Source organism: Camarhynchus parvulus, chromosome 5 (genome assembly GCF_901933205.1).
Source record: "Camarhynchus parvulus chromosome 5, STF_HiC, whole genome shotgun sequence".
NCBI classification, from domain to species: domain Eukaryota; kingdom Metazoa; phylum Chordata; class Aves; order Passeriformes; family Thraupidae; genus Camarhynchus; species Camarhynchus parvulus.
The window spans coordinates 27,412,289-27,430,048 of NC_044575.1; the positions used below are offsets into that span (position 1 = coordinate 27,412,289).

General features: G+C 39.4%; 1 protein-coding gene across 3 annotated transcripts in view; it reads left to right on the plus strand.

The window, feature by feature from the left end:
- The window catches only part of MAP3K9 (mitogen-activated protein kinase kinase kinase 9), a 59,369-nt gene that overhangs the window by 30,597 nt on the left and 11,012 nt on the right, over positions 1–17,760 (plus strand). For 2 of the 3 annotated variants that reach the window (XM_030949116.1, XM_030949118.1), the window contains exons 4-10: positions 5,412–5,560; positions 8,964–9,139; positions 11,056–11,296; positions 12,418–12,540; positions 13,287–13,440; positions 16,052–16,164; positions 16,827–17,642. In XM_030949116.1, the coding sequence (XP_030804976.1) occupies positions 5,412–5,560; positions 8,964–9,139; positions 11,056–11,296; positions 12,418–12,540; positions 13,287–13,440; positions 16,052–16,164; positions 16,827–17,642 (1,772 nt within the window). The remainder of the gene's footprint in view (positions 1–5,411; positions 5,561–8,963; positions 9,140–11,055; positions 11,297–12,417; positions 12,541–13,286; positions 13,441–16,051; positions 16,165–16,826; positions 17,643–17,760) is intronic. The other variant, XM_030949117.1, reaches the window with a different exon arrangement.

Here is a 17,760-nt window from a genome sequence, read left to right on the forward strand (position 1 = left end):
AATGTTAAGAATTATTTAGTTGGTTGGTGATTTTCATGAAGTGCCTCTATGCCCATGCAAAAATACCAGTTTGATCATTGACTCAAGGACTGTAAATAACTGAAATAATTTGTTCATTTTTCAGAATATTTTATTTCTACTTTTAAGATTCCTTCATCACTTTCTCTTGTTATAGTTACCAGTCTTCCCTTGAGAAGAGGTTGGGTTCCTCACAATACTCTCCCTTAAACAGAGAGTCATCCCCATTAAGGGAACTTATATACTGTCTCTGAATAAATTTTTTCTTTCTGGTGGCTAAAATCTCTATTCATAGTTAAGCAAGCTGAAAAGAACATGTATGCAAAGGATAAATGCTTGCCAGTGCAATCACTACTAGTCTGCCAATGATTGTAAGCTCTAGATTTTACAAAAGCGGTCATGGACTTGTGTAATAATTCCTGTCCCCACCCAAGGATACAACCTAAAATTCTTAACAGGATGAACTTTTTTATCCTATTAGACTTGCTCCTCCTCTTGTCCAGTTCAACCACTTGGTTAATCACTGGAGTCATAGGGGTTTTTTTGCCTGACAGCCTTCCAGTTAGTCTATGCAGCATCAACAGAATTGTCTCTAATGTTCATGAACCCTTTTATTTCAACACCTTTTCTTTAAAGCTTATTAGAGTAATACTGCTGGCTGAACTGTTGCCCAGCCTTTGAACAAGAATCTTGTTCTCCTTGTGTTCTCGCTGCACAAACAGCTGAAGAAGAATCATGCTAGGACTGAAATTTCCTGAGTCAGTCTTATCGTAACTGACTGCTTCATCTTTCCAAAACATGTTTCAAGCTCCATTTTAAAAGCTCCATCTGTTTACTCTGGAGTAGGGTTGGCAAAGAACTTAAAAAGAGTGAGGAATGACCACACATGGGATTTATCACCAGGGTCTGGACCACTGTGAAGCTTGTTCGTAGTACCAGTACTTAGTAAATCTTGCTAGTGAAAACTTATTGCTGCAAATTTTTCTGTGCTACCCACAGGCTCTAGATATAGTAGAAGCCTTGTGCTTATATTGTACAGAGGACAGTGAAGTTACAGTTTTATTTAAATAAGTCCCTTCCTGTAAATCTGTTATGTGTTTGTATTTGCTTTGGATTTACAGGGTTAAAGTTGAAGCTTGGATATTGCAGCTCATCCAGTACTGTACGCTAACGTTACTAGGCATATAAATAATATTTTTCTGTCATTTGGCTGGTTAAATATATTTCTTGTTTGCTGTACACTTTGTTTTTTACTTGTACTACTTAAAAGACAGTCATAGTGTCAGTACTATCTATCAGTGTGTGGAATATAAAGGCACCATGCAACCATCATCTGGGTTCTTGATGTTCCTCAATTTAGACGTCTTTAAGCTATATCTACTCTGAGACCAGTGAAATAATTGGGCATTTAATTTCCATTTAGGAATGGAATACCAGCTCTAGCTAAAACCATCAGATTAGTAGATCAGGAAGTTTCAGGCATTCAGTGCTGGGTGTAGAAACTTCAGTCATTAGAATATTTTGTTTTAAGCAAGCGTTGGTCAAGCACTCCCATCCACAACTGACCGCTTGTAGGCTTCCGTAGTTTTCTGTGTGTAATGCGGCACTGTCAAGACTTCAATACCTGGCAGACAAATGCTGACTAGCAATATTAGGAGAAACTCACCTGGGAGAAGCACATGACACATGAGTACTGTGAAAGCACATGAGTGTTGTGAAATGGGCAGGAAAGGTCATCTCTGGAACTGTCAGTTCATTAACATGCAAAATGTCAGCTGTTAATAGCTATAAAAATGTAATGAAGTTTGGGGGTTTTTGTCCTTAATAAAAGTCATGTTCTAGTTGCTGTTGGAACTGAGATCTCTTTGTTGGGTTGATAATTCCTTCCTCATGGAAAGCGTTGAACCTGGGGAAATGGATAAGAGAAGCCTATGGTATATATGCCATGGAACAATACCAGTGAGAAACAATTACTTGTTTTTTAAAAGTTCACAGACTAACAAGGAAGGTGGGAAAATCACATGTGAAATCCTGCAGACCTCCAGCCTCCCTTGCCCTGAAAATCCAGTGAGTAGGATTGAACCTGATGTTAAATGGCTTAAGGGATTACTGGATCACTGAAAGATGGTTAATTATTCACACAAGTGTCAGTTGACTTGGATGCATGGGTTGTGTCACATGGTTCATTTCATAATTAAAGTCCAAAAATTACTAATAGGTGCTGGAAAAATAAATGAGCTTGATCACTTTTTCTTTCCCCCCACTGAGAATGTGTAGAGACCCTTGTTTCTTTCTTTCTATGCCTTTTTTTGGGTAAGTCTTCTGATCTGGCTTTTTCCTTTGTACTTCCCAATTTTCTGCTCTAGAGTTAATAGGAAAACACTCTGTTCAGCACCTGTCTTGGTGTTTATTCACTTAGTTTATTTTTTTCAAATAATGCTCTTGAGACAGTAAGAAATGATAAATTATAATATCAAGAGTGTGAATTACATAAGAAAAAAGCAAAAGATCGTGTAGGTCAAAAAATATATTCTGCTTAATAAAGTAAAATAGCTGTGTTAGCAGCAAAGGTTGGATCTTTAGTTACTAAAATCCTTTATCTAAATAGGAAAAGTACTGTTAAAAGTGTCCAACTAAGGTAGCAGCAATTATGGTGAATGTTAAAGATGTGATGGGGTGGAAGGGAGATCTCAAGGGTACAGTTTGTGATATCCATTAGTACTCCCAAATGGATAGGGAAACTGTTGCTTTGAAACAAGAAAAGCTTAATATTTTAACTTTATATTATATTTATATTTTAACTCTTCCATGGAGCAGCTATTTAAGGAGCTTGTTGGAAGAGAAGTAGTTTTTCATTTGGTCTTCAGTTGTGCTTAGGAGGCCTTCAAGGTGGTATAGTATGACAAGGTCCAAATATATGTATATTTAGATTGTGTATGTTTGCAAGCACAATTAAGAAAAATTAGTCCATTACAGTAGTGTTTAATCTCAAGATTATTGACAACAGCGGGAATTTTTTGTAAAATCAACAAAAGCAGAACACGCAACATGGATATCTTTTCACGACACTATTAAAGCTCTGAGTGAATGTATGGGAAATCCTTCAAAAGAATGAAGAAGACAGTGTAGAAGAGACTACTGAAAGACATCTTTTTAAAATCTTGGTCTGTATCCAAATGAGGAAAATTATGCATTGACTTGAGCTCTTTCAAGTTGAACATAAAACAAAAATAAAAGGGTTTTGAAGAGAGTCTTCTAACATCATAAAACTGAATCCCTTGCTTTCAAATGCAGCACAGGTGAGAACCCTGCAGGAGAACATAACAGCCCAGAGGTGGGCAAAATGTGGGAGTGCAAGGAAGATAAGGCTATACCAGAAAAAAAACCTCAGTGACTTATGTCTGCCCGAATAGAGCAGAAGCATTTTAAGCTGAAAATTTCTCTTTAAGGGAGTCAAGCTTGGAGCACATATCTTTTACTGAAGTAAAATTCACAGAGGTGTTAAAACTGACTGATTAAATGAGCAGTAACAACTCCTGAGAATTACAGTAACACCCAAAATTTCTACAAGAACATGAGAGTCAGCTGAGTTAGCAGCTGTGCTGTGCAATCTCTTGCTTAGAGCTGGTGTAGTACCAGAGAAATGGAAGGTAGCAGACACAGTGACAGGTCTTAAAAGAACTCCTTGATAATTAGCAAGTATGATCTTGAGTTCTTCTCAGTGGCAGAAACAGCACTAAAGAGCAGGGAGCTGGTGGACATGTGAGCATGTCTGGGGAAGAGTTAGCTTTTGTAGAAGAAAATGTAATACCTTGTGAAAAGTGAAAATGCTTGAAGGAGATACTGACTATGTGGATAAGTGGTGAGGTTGCTTATACTGTATTTGGATTTATAAAGACTTTAGGCAAAATCCTGCATCATAATCTTTTGAATAAAGCTTATGATGCAGGATTTTGCCTAAAGTCTTTATAAATCCAAAATTTATAAATTGATGTGGGAAAAGAGGGCAAGTATTTTTCCCCTTCATTTAATCAATACTTAATTACTAAAAGAATAAATCTGTTTTATTGGTGGGGAATTCTGTGTTCAAATAAGTGATTTGAAAAAACAATACATGGTTAGGTAGCGTGGTTGATGATACCAAGTTATTCAGGATAAGAAAAATTAATGTTCTGCAGAGAGATGAGGAAAAGTTTTACTATAATGAATGATAAAATAGATGGTGATGGTAATAAATTCAAAGTAGTACCCATGGGGGAATTTAATATGTACAATTTATGGGCTCTAAATTTTACTGTTGTGTTTCAGTAAAAACACAGTGGAGCTCCTATGGATAATTTAGCTTATTTTGTAAAGAGTGAGAAAGGCAACTAGTGAATGAAAATTTAGTAGGAAAGAAAGGAAACAAGCAATATGATTTGTGCCTCTCCCCATATCTTTAAAACTTTGTGATTTTGCTCATTCTAAGAGAAGATGTCAAAGTCAATGAAAGATATGAAATGGCTTCTGTTCAGGATAGTAACTAGACTAGGATTTAGCTAGATTAGGATTTGGGGGTCTGGAAAGATGATGATTTAGGCAGGTATGCAACAGGCAGGATGTATGGGAGCCTGTGAAATCATGGGCAGCATGGAAGGAGCTAATAGGGAACGTAGGTTTACTCTTTCTTGTATTTGAAAGAACTACAGGGAAGCCAATGAAATTACCAAGTGACAAGCTCAAAACACATACACGGAAGTATTTTTTGGCAATGCATCATTAAATCTGTGGAGTTTGCTACCACAGAATATAATGGATGGTAAATGGGTTCAGAAGAGAGTAAGAGATCAATGGAAGAAAAAACTGTCAGGTCACCAAGGATGAAGAAGCAGTTTCTGTTTTGGGTTTTCTAGAAGCAGAAAAAGTATTCTGATTTATGCTTTTCATCATATACTTTGGGGGAGAACAGTCCTGGAACTATTTCTGTAACTTCATAGGTAGTATTTTGTAGAATATCTTAAGATGATATTCTTAATAAGAATATTATTAGTTCTGAAGAAGTATTTTTCAATTATTTTTAGAAATCATGAGCCACCAAACAACCTTCTTCATATTTTTGGGTGTTTTGAGAGGCTCTGTTTTGAAACTAAATTAGAAGATTTGTGGTTTTCAGATTGTTCCCAGTTTCAGAGAGAAAATTATTTTTGCCTAAAAGGTGAAAATGTCATCTTATTTCAGAGCTACTAAAAAAAGCAGGTAGAATAGGGCAGATCACCAGCTTGGCATTCATGATAAGCTTGTCCTGCAAACTGCAATTTCTTTAGTATACTAAACTCCCAGGTTCAGGTACCTTGTTGCTTAACAAAGGCTGTGTTAAAGTCAAACACCTGTTATCTCTGTTTCCTTCCCGATAGTTATGGTGTGCTGCTTTGGGAGCTGCTGACAGGAGAAGTACCATTCCGAGGAATTGATGGTCTGGCAGTAGCGTATGGTGTTGCTATGAATAAGCTTGCCCTTCCAATCCCTTCCACGTGTCCTGAGCCTTTTGCCAAACTCATGGAAGGTAAGCCAGCTGTGGTGTGTGTGGTGAGTGCGGTTGAGCATGGCCCCTTTTGTTGGTTTTGTTACCTAAGAGCACAGATTTCTCCAGTGGCTTTATCCAGTGGTGCAGGTTATTGTGGGAGCCAGGCTTGGCTGTAAGTGTGCTCTGACAGTCAGTCTACTACCAGAATAATGAAAGATTTTTTATCAACTGGCTTTATAGGAAAAGGGGGACCATTGCTGTTCTCTCTTAGCTTGTTTTCTAGTAGTGTGCGCTCACCAACACCAAAACTTCACATAATTACGTCTTCTTTGAAGTCTAATTTGTTTTAAAAATCGTAGCTCAAACATCTTTCTAATAGTGTCAGATTGGTTTGAAATGAAACTTTATCCTACTGACATTTCAGGGAGAGGTTTTAAATGTGGCTTTGACATTCCAAAACAACCCATATTTTCAGTCAGAATGATGTGATTTTCTGCTTTGTGTGTGAAGGTAGTTCATGCCCAAGGTGGGCTACAGAGAGGTGAAAGAAGTACAGGAGTTAGTCATCAGAGCTACTGTAGTTATTAAAAAGGCTTGTGTGAGGTAATTTTTGGGCGTATTTATGTGACCTGGTCTGCTGGCCATTGAAACTACTTTCATGCCTCCTGAGCTTCAGTTGTTCCTCCCTCCCTCTCTCTTGCCCTCTCTCTTGCCTTCTCTCTCTTTCTTTACCTTCAGTGTTTTTGTCAGTGTCCCTATTCCCAAAGATTTGTAGGTGTTTATATGTAATAAACATTTTTATACCTATCTGGCAGAAAGGAAAACAGAGATAAAGAGAAATCAAACTTGGTTTATAGTCTTGGTGAGCAAAGAATGAGTCTCAACATAGAACTTACTCTGTGGCTTCTAGCCTCAGGAAAGCAATATGAATCTTGAAGAAAATGTTTCTGATGGATTTTTTTTCTGCTTTTTGAGTACTTTTACATTTTTCTGGTGTTTTCTTTAGGTTACAGGCTACAGTTAATTTAAAGTGAAAAATTTCATCTATGTTCTGCTAAAGCAGAAATATCCTACTGTACAGTAAACAAGAGAGTTGCAGGTAGAGTAGCTTGAAGGTAGTGTAAAGTGAGAAACTGTGTCTGAAAGAGTTGGTGAAACTACCAACTCAGTGTTTTGCCACGTAGTTTATTTTGCCATGCTTTCCTGGATTTCTTAACTATAAGTGAGGATTTAAAAATCATGCCCTCTATTGGGAAAGTTAGGTAGAGGCATTTGGCCAGTGCCTGAACCTAGCAGCCCAGGGGTGAGCACCCACGTGGCTTTGGAGCACTTGGCTTCTCTGTGTGCAGGGCGAAGATGAGAACAAAAGAGCCCAATTACTTTCTGCCCCTTCACCAAAGCTGTGTTTCAAACAGGCTGTTTCCCATCTCGGGTGAACTCTTCTTCCTCTAATGCTACTTTCACTTTTGAATTACTGCCATGGTGGTCTTCACTGAGACAACAAAGCTGAACTTTCGCTCTTCACAGAAAAGTTATATGTTACAACTCTCCTCATTAGTGCAAATAGTGGCTGATCTAGGGCTGCGAAAATAAAAGCCATGGGCCACCTGCTAGTTATCCTGTTCACTCATTCATGCATTTGGCTGGCTGCAGCATTTTGTTTTACTTTGGGTCATGTTTGCTTTGTCATGCTTAAAACCTGAGGTAAAGAGACAGGGATTATGGCACTGACAGTCCTGCTGTAACACCCATTGCTGCTAATTGGCCAGCAGCAGGGGATCATCTGAGCACTCTTTAACATCCTCAGTTCTCTATTTTGATAAAAGAAGAAAATTAAAAGCCATAAATACAAATGTGTTCCAGGATGGGACCTGTTGATGCCCACAGTTTTGAAAATAGAAGTCCCAAATGAAAAATCTCAGTAAGGCTAAAAAATCGAAGGAAAGAACTGCAGAACCAAGCCTTGGCTCTTGCACAGGTTTTGTGGAGTGATTTTTATTTTTAATTACAGCTGCCCCTTGGTGTACTTCAATCCACAAAACTGATGAATGAATTTCTTTTAGGGTACCACCTAATATTTTAACAGTGTTCCCTTTTTTCTGACTTCAAGGTCTAGAAAACTTTTAGAACATTTTAATAACTCATGTCTTGTGCTGCAGTAATGCTTTCTTAAGTCCAGTGACCAAGTAGAGCAATGCAGTATGATGAGAGAGACCCACGTGTTAGTTACTTCCATTCATGCACAAAAGCTGTATTCCTTACAAATACATTTGAATGTGATTTTTTTATGTTTGGTTGCTCTGGAATTTTGGCATGCAGGTACCTAGCAGTACTAAAGAGAATAAGAACATCTGCCAAACAAGAACCTATGTAAATGCTGGTACAGGACAACATAGAAGGAGAATGAGAAAGTGATTTTTTTTCTGCTGGAGTAGAAATGAGGGAAAAGGAAGACAGAAGACTGAATAAGTGCAAATTTCCTGTTCAAAAGTGTTGTTAAATCAAAAGTTTTGATGTAATAGTTTGGGGGATTGTTTGTAATAGATTAGGGGTTACTTCATACTATTTTCTGTTTATGTTTTCTGTGTTGAATTCCCATCACTGTAAAACATTACCTTTTGTACTGTTGCTCATTGAGCTGCTTTATGTGGTAAGATGGCTGCCTTCAGTTCTGTGTTTTTAGATCTCTGTAATTGGCTGAATAATTGCATTGGATTGTAAATGAAAAAGACTTGTTTACATCTGTGATTTCTCCTAAAAGCAAAAGAAAAATGACTGATTAATTTTCTCTCAAATAATAAAAAAGGACCTGTAAAAGTAGGAGAACTCCAAATGCACCATTTGATGTCACTATTTACTTGAATCTCTTATTTTCACACAAGTTATGCCCAGTTTGCTTTGCAGGAGAGGTTTTCCATTCTGAGAAAAGATTCATAATGACTCAGCTCAGTATTAGATTTTGGCATCAGGAAAAGCCCTGATAGATATCCTCCTGCAGTATGCTGTTAACTCTGCAGTGTAATTATTATAAAAGAAGTATTTGCAAGATCCTTGCATAGTATTTCTACTCTTTGAACACATATATGCATCTTAAAGCAAAATATTAAAGGAAATTATTTGTTATTTTAAAAAATGCTTTAAGGTATACCCTTCTGTAAAATTAATAAATCTGTATTTACTTGACATATTATTGCAATAGAGCCTAGAGACCTAGGTAGTTAGATACTTCAAGATTTTAAGTCTTGTTGGATATTGTACAAGCATGAAAGCATGAATTCCATACTTGACAATAGTCAGTGCAAGTGGGCAGTGGGAAAGCTGGGGTAACACAGGTAGTGTGTATGCCACTCTTAGCCACTGGGGATCAGTAAAGTGCTACCTGTCCTCTCAGACCTCCATACTTAGAGATGCTTGACAGTTATTTGTCTTTATTCTGTTCTAGATTGCTGGAACCCTGACCCACACTCACGACCTTCCTTTGCCACTATCCTAGACCATCTTACTGCCATTGAAGAGTCTGGTTTTTTTGAAATGCCCAAAGATTCCTTCCACTCCCTGCAGGAAGACTGGAAACAAGAGATCCAAGAGATGTTTGATCAGCTTAGAGCCAAAGAAAAGGTAAGTAGAGAGTAATTGCTACCTGCTTGTGCTCTCTGGGTTGTAATTTCCCCATTTCATAGTTCAAACGGGGATCACTGTTTCATGCATCCCAGAGCTAATTTTGTCTGTGTTTTGCTGGAGTTAATATATTAAGTCCCCGAATCAGTGGCAGGTTATGATGCACACAAGGGTAGAATAATGAGAAAAATAAATATCCACATCCTCAGCTGCTACTCTTTCTAATATTGTAGTGAGCTTCCATGATAATCTCTGCAAATTGCTGTGATGAGTTGATTGTTTATTGCATTTGATAACTGTTTCACTATTAGCATCTTAATTGAGAAACCCACTGAAAACTATTAACAGGAGATGTAGGAGGGTAGTTTCAGCATATATATACTCTAGTTAACATTGCGGCTTTGTTTCTGTTGGGTTTATGTTTTCAAGGTTTTGAGCATAACCAAAATGCATGGACTAATAAACATGAGTGCTACCAGGGGAAGGGTCCAGTAACTGCTATAACTGAAGTCCATCTGGGCAAATAGCAGGAAACAAAAATGCCAGCAGGAATAACAGGAATGGTGACCGTCCGCCTCAAAGAGGAGATGTGAAAAAACTGAAGTTTTCTTCAAGCATGCTTGCAGAAAGCACAGCTTGTTGCATCTAACTTAAGGTCCTTACAGAGACTGTCTTTAGTTGTTGGTAAGAAAAACTACAGCAGAACCAAAATCACTAGTATAATTATATATTTGTAAGTTGACAGTCTCTTGCCTGAAAGTAAACTCATAATAAGCAGCCGTCTTGATTTGGGCTCAGAGGTTGGGTTTGGGAGGCAGAGAGAGAAGGAAAAGAAGACTTTGGGTTAGAGGAAAGAAGTCAACTCCTACAAGAATACTTAAAACCTTTATATTCACCTATTTTAGTTGCTTTTGGGAAGAATAAATTAGCTGATAGGCATTTCCTTGTTACTATTGTCCCATGGCGTATCTGTGTTGGAACAGTTTTTGAAAACCAGAAACTTGAATAGACAAACAGCTAAACAGCACCAACTACACTGCCCTCAGGATGGGTACTGTACTCCTCTTTAGCAATGGGGAAATCATTTTATATTAAATGATTTTATTGAAATCTCCCTGGTGATGAGCCAGGTAACAATGCCATTATTAAAAACATCTAAACTAAAATCTGTCTGATTATCTATCTGATGTTTAACTTGAATTCTTCAGTTTTTGCCTTCTGCACTGGAATTGGCCATCTGGAGAGAATTATTCAAAGTGCTGAATTCTTTTGTCCTTGTGGTGGGAGGAGAGGAACGCAGTGGGATTTTGGGATTTCAAGGACAGTTTCAGTTAATTCGTTTTGTCAGCAAGGGATAGATCGAAAGGTTTGCCTTATGTGCCGTTACGAGGACCATGTCGAGATGGCTTTTGAATATCCCCAAGGAGGGAGACTCCACAACCTCTCTGGGTAACCTGTGCTAGTGCCCAGTAATGCAGTAAAAAAGTATTCAGAGAGTGACCCCTGTGTTTCAGTGTGTGCCCTTTGCCTCTTGTTCTGTCATTGGGCAGTGAAGAGAGCCTGACTTTGTCTTTTTTTCACCCTTCCCTCAGGTTTTTTTATACACTGGTAAGATACCCCTTCACCCCACCCAAGCGTTGGACTCTCTCCAGTATGTCCGTATCTAGGGGAGCCTAGAATTTGACATAGGATTTCAGGTGTGGCCTCACAAGTGGTTATGTCTGAATTTTAATACTTGTTGTGAGGGGCCTTGAATGGCAAGCATTGAAGTCCTCGAGGATTGTTTTTGGCTCTCAGCTGAGCCTTTAACCAGTGAGTGCAAGCCATTGAAGCTGTGCCTTCAGAGCCAGTAATGTTAGTCTTAACCCACAGGTGGCAAGGTAGCCTTTTGTTTCTACTTTCTTGTCTCCCTGCAGGAGCTGCGCACATGGGAAGAAGAGCTGACTCGTGCTGCTGTCGAACAGAAGAACCATGAGGAGCTGCTACGAAGGCGGGAACAGGAGCTGGCAGAACGTGAGATTGACATCCTGGAAAGGGAGCTCAACATCATCATCCACCAGCTGTGCCAGGAGAAGCCTCGGGTCAAGAAACGCATGGGGAAGTTCAAGAGGAGTCGACTCAAGTTAAAGGATGGCAATCATATCAGCTTGCCTTCAGGTTGGTGATGTGGTAGGCTGTGCCAGGTGAAATGGGAGCAACTTGTAGGTTTGATAGTTCCTTACTACTGACCCTTATGCACTAGAAAAGATTTGATCTACTTGAGGAAAAACATGCCTCTTTGGGATCAATAAACTAAATTTAATGCTCTTGTGGCTAGCATTGCCCAAAGTTCCGATATGAAGGCCAGAAGTAAATTTGAAACATAACATGTTTGTTAACTGTTGGCTGTATATGGCTTATTGTAAAAATGTGGTGTTGCAGTTTAACATGTTAATACTCAAAAGAATCAGTTTTTTAAAGGATGTATGTAGAATATGATGGGCATTCGTGCTTGGGGATATTTTACATAATGCTGCAGAAACTATAGCTGGAGAAACTATAATCTACTGGATTTTTTTGGTGTAGGAATCTAAAAATTACCAAAATACTGATATATTGATAGCTGTGAGACTAAACGCCTAGATTGCTAGTTCATATGTGAACTCCTGTTAACACAGAAGCAACTTCTGGAAGAAATGTTAAATATTAGTAAGGTGTTGGCAAAGTTACTCTTAAGAGTGAAGATGGTGATGTTAGCATTTCTGCTGCAGATTCTTTATGGAGATTTAAATTTGTCAAAAAACCAAAAGTGTGGGGTTGGTAAATCACCTAGAGCTCATTGTTGCATCAGGGATGATGACTTGCACTATATTCTTTGTTTTCTGGGAGACACTGACTGTTTAGAAGAGAAATTAAGATAAAATGTGTTTGTTACCTATGACTTTCTTTAGGTCTGCAAACAACTATTTTTGGTGGTGCTTAAGAAACTGAGAGGTAAGGTACAAGGGTTTATATAGGGATATAATTTGGCATGACACTCAACAAAACATCTGTGTGTGTATGTGTTTCACACATACACTAAGATACATTTTCAGGGCTGTGAGTACACATCTTTGTTCTAAATTTTTGTTGTGTATAACGGGGAAATAGCAATTAGCTGTACATACAGCTTTTTTACATAGATCCCATAAGTTGCACTCTTTGAAACATACCATAAATTATTATTTCTTTTCTTGTTATATTAAAAAAAAGATAATTTTAACTGTGTCTTTCTGCCTTTTTTTTTTCCTGCTAAACAGATTTTCAGCATAAATTCACTGTGCAGGCTTCTCCAACGATGGACAAAAGGAAAAGCTTGATCAGTAGCTGCTCCAGCCCTCCTGCAAGTCCTACCATTATTCCCAGACTCAGGGCCATACAGTGTAAGGAGCTCAATGTAGTATTGAATTTGGGAAATGTGCAGTCTGTCAGCGTGGTAAGATGCCAAGATTCCATATCTAGGGCAGGACTGTTAGAGAAAGCACCTAAAATGTTTGCCTTGTGCCTTGCATGTATACATTTGGAGAGAAAAATGGAGTGTCTTAATGATGGAGGGAGTATCACCACCTTTGGAGCTAAAACCATGCTTACTCAAGTTTGTGAAATATTGCTGTTTCTATTAAAAATATATTCCTTAGGTGTACAAGTTAATTTTAAAAAATACTAATTTGTAGAGTAGATCTGTAAAACATTGCTGTAGTGTATTATGTTACTGTTTTAAGGAAATAAGAACAAGGGCACTTTTCATGCAAATAATGTTCCCATAACACAGAATTAGGCAGGCATGCATGTCCTAAAATTATGAAAGTCATGTTAACTAAGGTATAGTGTTTGTATTGGATATCACAGCACTTGTGTGTTTAGTTTCAAACTGGTGGTTCTAAAGAGAAACTGGTGATGGAATAAAGCTGGAGAGGCTACCTATACTTGAAAGGATTAGGGAATGCTCAATTTGGCATTTAGTTGTTAGATTTGTATTGATAAATGGTCAGAATTATGGGAAAATCACTTTTGTTACTATTCCTGTTCTGGTCTATGTTTTATTCTTTATGTTGCCATGGAACCAATTATTTTAATTTGTGTATCTGTTTTTCCTTCCCATTTTCCACTGTTCTTTCCACTTGTGAAGTGACACCTGCTGAAAGCAGTAAAACGTGGGGACGAAGCTCAGTCCTTCCAAAGGAGGAAGGAGAGGAAGAAGAGAAGAGAGGCCAGAAGAAAAAGGGGCGCACTTGGGGACCAAGCTCACTTTGTCACAAGGAGCTAGGTGCAGGAGAAGAGGGGTAAGAGAGGACCAGGAGGAAGGCTCATTTCTAGGTTCTAAACGTGGTCGTGAGCTGGCTCACAGGATATTTGTCTATCCACTTGCAAACGCCTTTCTTATTCCAACTTCTTTCCTCTGCCAGACATGTTAGAGATTCAGAGCAGTTTACAAAATTGCATTCAGTTCATTTGCCTAGGAACTGGTGTTTCACTGTCTGGTATTACGTTGTTAGGTGTGTTTGTAAGCTGTTGAACTTCTTAGCTGTGCAAAACTCTCTGTAAAAGTTCTTCTGTGTTTTAAGGCTCAGCCTTCTGTAGTTGTCTTAAATGCTAGTATATAAAAAATATCTGGTAAAAAGCCAAGCAAATATCTTCTCTTTAGTCTTTTGGAAAAGACATGTACTTTGAGTGAATCAGTCCTGAAAGTGATTTTCACAGAAATACAGGTTGTACCTCTGTTTCTATAGTTTATTGTTCTGTGGCTTCTTTTTTTTTCCCCTTTGTGTGTGTGAATTATTTATACCAGGACTCCAACGAACCATTGCTGGAATGCTGCTTTAAACATAGGGCTATTTTGGCCTTCTAAAAGACTTGAATGCTTGGTAATTTTTAATAATGTTTGAGTGTTTTCCCCCTGATAAATTGATGGTTTGACTCTTGCCATGTTTTTAGCAGGGAAAATAAGATAGCTGGGTATAATCTTTATCTTTACTATTGTGTGGTCAGATGTGAAATGCCTGAAAAATTTATGTTTGCATAGTGCATCAGTATAGTAGCCCCCTGGAGACCTGGATCTATTTAAAACATGTTCTCTCTCTGAGATACTCAAGACACGTTGGCAGGACAATATGGAGGAAGCTTCTTTGACTGCTGCCTATGCTTAACCTGTTCTACAGATGAAGGATAGGGATAGCATTCTAAGGAATTAAAAAAGATGTCATACTTTACAATCATTAATTATGTAAAAGTGGGGGAGATCACTGAAGCTGGAAAAAACCACTTCTACCTTCAAATCATGTTCTTAGAGTTTTCGGAATAGACCTCTTCCATTTTCTGTTCATTACTGTACAGTCTGAAGCACTGATTGTTTTTGGGCACAGACAGCTGGAATGGAGTTGCATGCAAACTGTGGTTTCTCATAAAACTGTCCTGTTCTCTCTACAACTGAGATGCTCTGTAGTACTGAGTCTCTTCTAGGGAGACTTGATACAGATATCACATTTTGCAGAGTGTCTGAAACATGAGAGTTTTGCTAAGATCATGCCAGACTGCAGACTTTATTTTAAAGGGAGCAGAGTTGCCGTAAATATTAGTTACTCAAAAGATAGTTCTTGCTATTTCTTAGTATTTTTTAAATTCTTATTTTATACAGGGTAAGGCAATAAAACTTCATTGAATATTTAAGGTTGAGAAAGGCCTTTAGAGTTGAGTCAAACCATTAACCTAGCCTCTACTTTGTTCACCAGTAAACCATCTCCCCAAGTGCCACATCCACACACCTTTTGAACATTTCCAGGAATGGTGATTCCACCACTTTCCTGGGCAGCCTATTCCAATGTCTGGGCACCCTTTCAGTGAAGAAATTTCTCCTAATACTTAATCTAAATCTCTCCTGTTGCAACTTGAGGCCATTTCTCTTGTCCCATGACTTGTTACTTGGGGGAGGAGGCTGACTCTCACCTGGTAAGACCCTCCTTTCAGGGAGTCATAGACAGTGATAAGGTCTCCCCCAGCTTCTTTTTCTGCAGGCTAAACAACCCCAGCTCTCTCAGTTGTGCTTCATATGAGTGACCTTCCCCTTCCCCAGCTCTGTTGCCCTTCTCTGAACATGCTCCAGCTCCTCAGTGTCTTTCTTGTAGTAATGGCCCCAGAACTGAACACAGGATTCGAGGTGTGCCCCCGCTGGCACTGAGTACAGGAGAACAATCACTTCCCTTCTAGGATGCCTTTGGCTTTCTTGGCTACCTGGGCACACTGCTGGCTCATGTTCAACTGCCTGTTGACCAGCATCCCCAGATCCTTTTCCACCAGGCAGCTTTCCAGCCACTCATCCCCACTGATGGGTCTTAGTAGCATTGCATGGGGTTGTTGTGACCAACTTTTTTTGTATTGTACCTTATACAGTGGGCCTTGATTTGTCATCAATGCAGCCTGTCCAGAACCCTCTGCAGAGCTTCCTGCCCTCCAGCACATCAACACTGCACCCAACTCAGTGTCACTGTAAACTGACTGATGGTGCCCTCAATCCCCTCATGCAGATCACTGATAAAGATATTAAACAGGGCCAACCCAAATACTGAACCATGGGAAAATTGGGGTGAAGTGGAGAGCTAAACTAAGAAGTATCCTGTGCAGTCCTCAACTGCATTGCAAGCCCATCCTCATTAACCATTCTGGCACAGTGTAATAAATGAGGAACAAGCCTTTTTTTTTTTTTTCTTTTTCTTTTCTTCTTAAAGTGTTTTAAAAATGTCAGAAAATTTCTTGCTTGTGGGAGGACTTCAGATCTATATAGTTGAGATGCATACAAGCATACCCTAAGTAAATCAATAGATAATATATAAAGGGAGGGAAGAATGGAAGCTAGTTGTGAACATGGTACATTTTCTCACATCCTTCTACTATTTTCAGTCTGAAAGCTCTGGTGGAAGGATGCAAACAGTGGTCATCCAGTGCACCAAATCTTGGGAAGATCCAGAGAACTGCACCTGCTTTTCCAGGATTCACCAGCTTAGCAGAGATTGGTAAAGGAATTCCCTGAACTTGGTACTCTCATCCCCACTTCCATTCACATTTCAATGAACTCTTTCCTGACCTTCAGCTGGTACCTTACAGCAATATTTTAATTTTGTTTGGTATCTGTTTTTCTTTTATTCTTTGTCGAGTATCCACTTTCTCCTTCTAGATTTTCTTCTTTTTCACCTCACTGCTTGTGCTTCTCCCTCTGTCAAGCTAACAAACTTCTGTTAATTCTCCTCTAGCTCCATGCTGTCTCTCAGCTCCTTTCCTGAATAATGATGTTTACATGTGCAGTGTGCTTACACCTACACTTGCAAGGAGAAATCCTTAAAATTTTTCTATCTTTTGCTTCTCACTCACAAACACATAAATTTACTCTAGAAGTTACTGAGGTGTAGGTTGTCTTTGAAATGCTGTTCTGCAAATAATCCCAAGTGGATGAATGCTTCACTGATTTCTTTCACTTTGATAGTGTTTCCAGTTACTTCTCTCAGCCTGTCTTCTTTGGAAACAATAGACTGTATTTGGGAGTTGATAAATTATGTTTGTGAGGAGAGCAGTTGCATCTTCTGAGGAGAATCTTATTTTGAAGTATATTTGTGAGACAATGAAATTTGCCAGTGAAAATGTTACATTGATACAAAGTAAATTTTCATTTGCTTTCCAGATGATGAGGACGGTGAATGTTTTAATGGAGAGGGCAAAGTGCACCCTTCACCTGTGCACAATCAGTCATACCTCTGCATCCCATTTCAGAAGAATGAAGAATGGGATGGCCCTTCTAGTGATGCCAATGAGGAGTCCACCCCTGTAAACTCTGCTACCAGTACCCCACAGCTGACACCCACCAACAGCCTCAAACGTAGCGGCTCCCACCACAAGCGATGTGAGGTTGCGTTGCTTGGCTGTGGAGCAGTGCTGGCTGCTGCAGGCCTGGGTTTTGATCTGTTAGAAGCAGGGAAGTGTCAGCTGCTGATTGAGGAAGAGCCAGAGGTGCCCAAGGAAGAGAAGAAGAAGCGTGACAGCATTTTTCAGCGAGCTGGACGCCCACGCAGGAGCACTAGTCCACCTTCCCGGAAGATCTTCAGGAAGGATGATCCCCTGTTGTTGCTAGGCGAGCCATCCACATCCCTCACCCTTCTTTCCCTGTCTTCCATTTCCGAATGTAATTCCACCCGGTCCTTGCTGCGCTCAGACAGTGATGAGATTGTGGTTTATGAGATGCCTGTCAGCCCAGTGACAGTCAAGGCTCCCTTGCCAGCCATTACAAACCCACTGGTCAATGTCCAGATCGAGAGGTTCAAACAAGACCCCAACCAGTCCCTGACTCCCACACACGTGACGGTCTCTTCCCACACCCAGCAAAGCGGACACAGGCGCACACCTTCTGATGGAGCCATCAAAGGGGGTGGACTGGTTGTCAATGGGTGCCCAACCAGTGGATGCCCTTCCAGTAGCTGTTTAACTGGAGCACTGGGAGCAGGTAGGTTTTCAGCCATCTTCCTTTTCCTCTTCAGAGTAAAGACAGAAGCAGTGTAATTACTTGTTGCTTATGCATTTGTTGAGATGACCAGCCCACAACAATTGCTTGTGGAGGCTAT